General features: G+C 54.8%; 1 protein-coding gene across 1 annotated transcript; it reads right to left on the minus strand.

The window, feature by feature from the left end:
- Positions 1 to 171: 171 nt before the first annotated feature.
- On the minus strand, positions 172 to 5,710 carry LOC143649897 (glutathione S-transferase Mu 1-like). Its single transcript, XM_077119989.1, has 8 exons — positions 5,595 to 5,710; positions 5,236 to 5,311; positions 4,746 to 4,810; positions 4,363 to 4,444; positions 4,150 to 4,250; positions 3,310 to 3,405; positions 3,113 to 3,223; positions 172 to 1,180 (listed from the first exon to the last, which is right to left on the minus strand). Exons 1-8 carry the CDS (start codon positions 5,628 to 5,630, stop codon positions 1,091 to 1,093), a joined length of 657 nt encoding a protein of 218 aa, XP_076976104.1. The 5' UTR covers positions 5,631 to 5,710; the 3' UTR covers positions 172 to 1,090.
- Between the last annotated feature and the right edge of the window lie 290 nt (positions 5,711 to 6,000).

Genomic DNA, 6,000 nt, shown 5'->3' on the forward strand with positions numbered 1-6,000 from the left:
AGGACTGTAGATTTTGCCAGGGTCACACCTGGAGATAATTTTCAAGTTTCCAATTTTTGTTGACTATTTCCTGCATGCCAGGCTATGGTAGATATCAGAAAAGTCAGTACGGATTCTCTGCTCAATTATTTTACAGTATATTTATGGAGAAAAAAAAAGCAACAACTCTAATATTGCTGGAATAAGCTTTATTGAGATATATTGTGAGAAGAGGAAGGGGCATCTAAATCAGGGAAAGTTCCCAGGAGAGGCTCACAGGAGGTAACTGCCAGGGCCCCCACAACGTCTGAAGACTGCCCAGTCCCCTTCCCCACCACGCTGAACCATCACAGTTCCACAGTGCTTACAGGGAGGCACCCAGTGGTGCTGAGTGAATGAGGGGCTCAGAAACAGAAGGGGCCTCCCTGCCACAGAGAGCTCATGGTGAAGGACAAAAGGACATAGAGAGGGGACAGCAATGAAAGCAAGAAACCTTATAACCCTCCTCTCCTCACCATCCACCCCCATCCACCCCACTCAGGCTGGAGAGCCCAGAAGACAAGGGGGAGACACCCTCTCCACAACATAGTCGGTCCTGAGTCCGGGTCCCCAGGAAGGAACCAGACAAGTATGTTTTGTGAGCGGTTGCAGTTCAGAGGTCACTGGGGATCAGACAGGGCTGGAGCAAGACCATGGCTGGGCAGCGGCGCTGGCAGGCCAGGCCAATGCTGGCAGCTGTGGACAGTGCTGGGGGAGCCAAGGGCTGAGTCTAGTTACTAGTGAGGGCTCCAGTGGGGCTCCTCAGAGCAGAGACAACCCTGGAGGGGAAGGCAGGTCTGCTTGGCATCTGTGCAGGGCAGGGTAACATCAGAAGAGGGTCTTTGCTGAAGTAAAGTGGGGGACTGAAACTGTTAAGCGTCTGGAGGGAATTGTGGTTAGGATGGGATATAAAAACCCCAACAGGCCTTGCGGAGGAGACTGGGGAAATGAACCGGAGAGGAGAGGGGGCTGGTATTGGGGTATAGTAGGGAAGGCCGGCTCGTCTCCAGGGCCCCCGGGGCAGCAGGCGCAGAGCTGGCTCCTGACTCTAATCTCCTGGCCTTCCAAGGCCCTACTTATTGCCCCACACAGCCATCTTTGAGTACAGGGGGCCTTTGCAGAAGCGGCTGGACTTCATGTAGGCAGAGATCTGCTTGAGGCCCTGAGGGTGGGGAAAAGAAGGCCTGAGCTCAGGGTCTACAGCCCCAATCCAGGCCAGCAAGCTCAGGGACCCTAGCAAGAGCCCTTCCACGTGGGGTGAAGTGTTAGGGCATGAGACAGCGGGTCCTGGGATCCCCAGTCCTGGTAAGTTAACCCTTTCAATTTTCTTTACTCTCTTATTTCAAGAAGAGTTATCATTTATGCAGACTTTATACTGGGCTGGGTGCTTTATATCCACTAGTGATAATTAGATAATGCTCCCAACAACCCTACAGATAGGTTTTACGATCGACAGTTATGGGAAGGGAAAGTGAGGTACAAAGAGGTTAAGAGCACTTTCTTGTGCTCGCCCAAACTGGTAGCGGTCAGGGCTGGAATTCAGCCCAGTTCTGACTCTCCCCAGTTCTGTTTCCTTCTGTGTACTCTGCACCCTTCCAGCACTCCCCGCCCCTACCCCCTAGGAGGCTTGCTTTGTCTATCCCCAAGTGAACAAATACTCTTGCTTGGAGGGAAACTCCTGGCTCACTCCCCGACCCTGTACACTGAGGAGTGCTGTGCAGAAAGGGGCTCAGAACATGCCTGTTTAGCTAAAAGAAGGGCGGATCTCTGTGAATAACTCGGCAAAACTGGCTTAAGGATGATGGGGTGGGGTGGGGAACGGGCAGCCTGCAAAGCCAGGCTGAGCCAGGAGCTCCACTTAAAGGAGAGTCCAAGCTTCTCCCCCTGGTACCTGAGCCCAATCTCACTAGGCTCTCACCTATTTTGTCTCCAACCACCGCTACAGTGGACCAGGCCATATGACACTCTGGCATGCTTTGTGAGTCAGCATACCAGGAAACGGAGTGCCCAGATAATTCTTAAAGGATTCAAAGAGATCTAGGCCTGTCTGTTCCCAAGGGGCAGGGCCCCAGCAGCCCGCAGCCCACAGCATCCCTCCCTTCCAGGCATCCAGCTCTTATGTAATCGCCAAGGCGCTCAGCCTGGACTTGAACCAGAAGCCGATGAGAACGAGCTGAGTAAGCAGATCTCCTGATGGGAACTGGGAAAGGAAAAGCCTGGGTACATGCCTTGAATTTTCAAATCTGTAGAAGTGGATTTTTGTTGCTCCCCATCCCCAACTAGTTGACTAAATGTGACAGCTGTGAGGCCACACGACATAAGGACCCACCAGTCCCACGCGGTTGTCTAACCAACCTAGCTGCAGGAGTGGGGGTTCCAGGCCTGGGTCATCTTTGCATCCAACACTGTCCTGACACAAGCCTCAAACAGAGGAGACAGTGACTACAACTGAAAATGAACAAACTGACCCATCTCAGAGATGTAAAACCCAGCGAAATGAGAAGGAGAGAGGCAGGAAAGTAGGGACAGAGGGACATTTCCCTACCACAGGACACTTCAAAATGAAACCCTTCAACAGGGCACCCACATATATCCTCAAAAGACCAACTGTGGATCTAGGAATCCAATTATGTCTGGAGACACGGGTGGCAGTGGTGTTACGCTTACAGGAGGTCAGGCATAAATTTGTCTGTATCTTTGATATCACTCCTACCTTTTCTCAACCACCAGCTACCTTCACAATCCTCAAATGTCTGCCTCATCCACGCTGTCCTGGACTGTGAAGGGAGAACCGCTGACACCTGTCCATTGAAGCCTGAAGCAGAGAGGAGCCCTGCCTCTACGACCCCCACTGCACTCTTCAGCTCACTGTTTTTATCTGTAAATGGGGGTGATCACTCTATCTACCTGGTAGGAATGCTGCACAGATCAAATGTAACCCAGTACATGCTAAATGCTTGGCACAGGTCCTGGCTGAAAGCAAGGGCTCAATAAATGCCACTTTTATTCGTTTGGGCTCTAGAACTAGGAAACCATCCTGGGAAAGTGGAATAAAATAGGGACATGAAGGTGGAAAGAGGATCAAGGGCATCACCTCAAAGCGGGCGAGGAAGTCCTTCAGGTTTGGGAACGCGTCCAGGCACTTGTGCTCAAATACACGGTGCTGCTCAAGGACGTCATAAGCCAGGAAATCCACGAAGGTGATCTGCAGAAAGGCCAAGGGGAGCGGACAGGGAGTTCTGAAAGCTGCCGGGAAGGACTTTTCCTGTCCCCAGGTCCTTCCCCCTTTACCTTGTCCCCCGCAAACCATGGCCGCTTCCCCAGGAACGCTGAGTACAGCCTCATCTTGTCAGGGAGCCCCTCCAAGTACTCTGGCTTCAGCTTCTCCTGAGGCAGAAAACAGCTGTCACCACCCTCAGCCACAACCCCCCTGGGCGGAGAGGCGGCCTCCCCCAGGTGCTGTGGTGAGCCCCAGGCCTCGCTTTAATGCACCCAGCATTCATTAGACTCCCACCAGCTTCTGTGAGAGCAATGGGAAAGCAGAGAGCAGCATGGCACTGTCCCCGCTGATCTACAAATGACCCAACTATTGGTCCGCAGAGGCTGCTGGGCGCACAGAGTGGAGCCCTCGACTTGGAAGTTAGTGGAAACACAGAATAAAAGAACCAAACAGCCTCGGGGAAAGAAGTGTCAAGTTTGTTACTAGGGTGGCAGAAGAATGGAGTGGACACTTGAGTAGTTTCCTGAAATATGAGGAATCTGTGAGGCTGTGAAGAAGGGGGAAGGGAGGCATTCCTGCAGGTACAAAGATCTGGCAGCTGGACCGTGCCCTGCCTACTTGAAAAAATGCTGATCTCTCTTGGAATGGAAATGACATTGGGAAAAATGAGCTAAATACATCGTTTGGGAACTTATCTTCCACCTTGAGGAGTCTGGACTTTGTCCTAAAATTGGTGGGAATTGTTTCAGAGTTTTCACTGGATGGAATTTAGGTTAGGAAGGTCACTTTGGTGGCAATCCAGGGGACCACTTAGAGGAACAAGAGCAGTCAGGAGTTGAAATGGCAAACAGGGCCAGCCTGGGCCGTGCTGATGGGAATGCGCTAGGCCTGTCCCAGCGAGGGCAACTCACAAACTCAGGGTTGTAGCAGAGCATGGCCAGCTGCATGCGGGTGTCCATGACCTGGTTCTCCAAAATGTCAATGCGAATCCTCTCTGCTTCTGTCTCCCCATCTGCAGCCCACACAACAGAGACTGACCCTCAATCTCCCACCCCAGTCGAGCCCGGGAGGAATGGCTGGCCGGCCTCCTGTGCCCCCCACACCTCCCCTCCAGCCCAACTCACACAGGTTGTGCTTGCGTGCGATGTAGCGCAAGATGGCATTGCTCTGGGTGATCTTTTGTGCACCATCGATTAAGTAGGGCAGCTGGAAGGATAAGTGGGGTAAGTCAGTGGGGCCACCAGGCTCCCCAGCAGCCCCTTCCCCTGAGCAAAGGCAGTGGGAGACCTAGCACCCACAGTGCCTGGCCTACGGTAGGCATGAAATAAATATATATAAAATGAATGCATGCATGAGCTGGACACAGAATATCATGGAAGGCAGAGATGAGAACCAGGCATGGGAGGTGAAGCAGAAGGTATCTGATCCTATGATCTCACAGCTGGGGAGAAAGCTTTCACTTGCCCCACAACACCCTCCCACCTACCCCTGCCCACCCGGCACCTACATTGGGAAAGTCCAGGCCTAGCTTGAATTTGTCATTCAGCCACTGGCTTCTGTCATAGTCCGGAGCTGTGGTGAAGAGAATGAAGTGAAAACAAACCTCCCCTCACGCCAACCCTCTTTCCCTGAGGACAGGACTAAGGGAAGGCCTCCTCGGACAGCTGGATCTGGATTTGAGGGAGCCACTTGTTCTCACATTCTCAAGTTCAGGGGAGTGGGGAATAAAACCCTTAGAGGGCCATGGGCATGCATGAGAAAGGCTTACAAAAGGTCTGGGCAAGAACTAAGGAGAACCAAGTTCCAATCACTGATGCAAAATCAGTGATCCCCTGCCAGCGCCCTGCGATGGATGGAAGACCAGCGCTGCACCCCAAAGGGATCCGGGAAGGGGCAGGCCCCAGACCCAGCGGGGGAGGCCCTGCAGAGAGGAGGACCGGGCCAGGCACCGGTCCCAAATCAGCATGAGTCGGGCAGAAAAACAAGGGTGCCATTACCATCCCCCATCGTGTACGTCTTTTCCTCATAGTCTGACTCTGTGTACTCCAGGAACAGGCGGATGGGCTGAGCCAGCTGGAAAACACACACCGGATCAGGGCGAAGGGATGGAGGGGACCGAGGGACAGGCTAGAAGACGCCAGAGGCGTCTCAGGCCCTCTCACCACGCCCCGCTCCCCATCCCCGCCCCACGCCCCCGGCCCGCCTAAGAAGTGCGTGGCCGCGCAGACAGCGGCCAGGTGGCGGGGTGGGCTCGGCTCTAGCGAAGCCCAGGAACAGGAACTTCTCCCCGGGCCGGTCCCGGAGCTGCTCGGCACTTCCCCGCCCCCGCGCCCACCTCCCACGGACCCTCGCTCACCCCACGGATGTCCCAGTAACCCAAGGTCATGGGCATGGTGCTCGTTTGCGCGGGCTCTGCGGACAGGCCTTAGCCGAGCTTCACTGGGACTTTATCCGAGTAGCCCGGGGCGGGGCGGGGCGGGGCGGGACGGGGCTGCGGGGACGGGGGCGGGGCTGCGGGGGCGGGGGGCGGGCCCGAATGAGGCTGCCGAGCGGCCGGAGGGTTGAAGTCGGCACCTATCACGGGAAGAGGAGGGCTCCGGGCCCACCCGGCATCCACGAGAGGCACGCGTGTCAATGAGATGGGGATGGCCGGCCTCGCCGAAAGGGAAAACGTGGGCCCCGCGTCTTCCTCCTTAGGACGGTGAAGGGCGGTACCCTTTGGCAGTCATCTGGGGAAGGATTGTGAGGGTCAGCTGTAAATT

The sequence above is a fragment of the Tamandua tetradactyla genome, chromosome 11 (assembly GCF_023851605.1).
Source record: "Tamandua tetradactyla isolate mTamTet1 chromosome 11, mTamTet1.pri, whole genome shotgun sequence".
In the NCBI taxonomy this organism is placed as follows: Eukaryota; Metazoa; Chordata; class Mammalia; order Pilosa; family Myrmecophagidae; genus Tamandua; species Tamandua tetradactyla.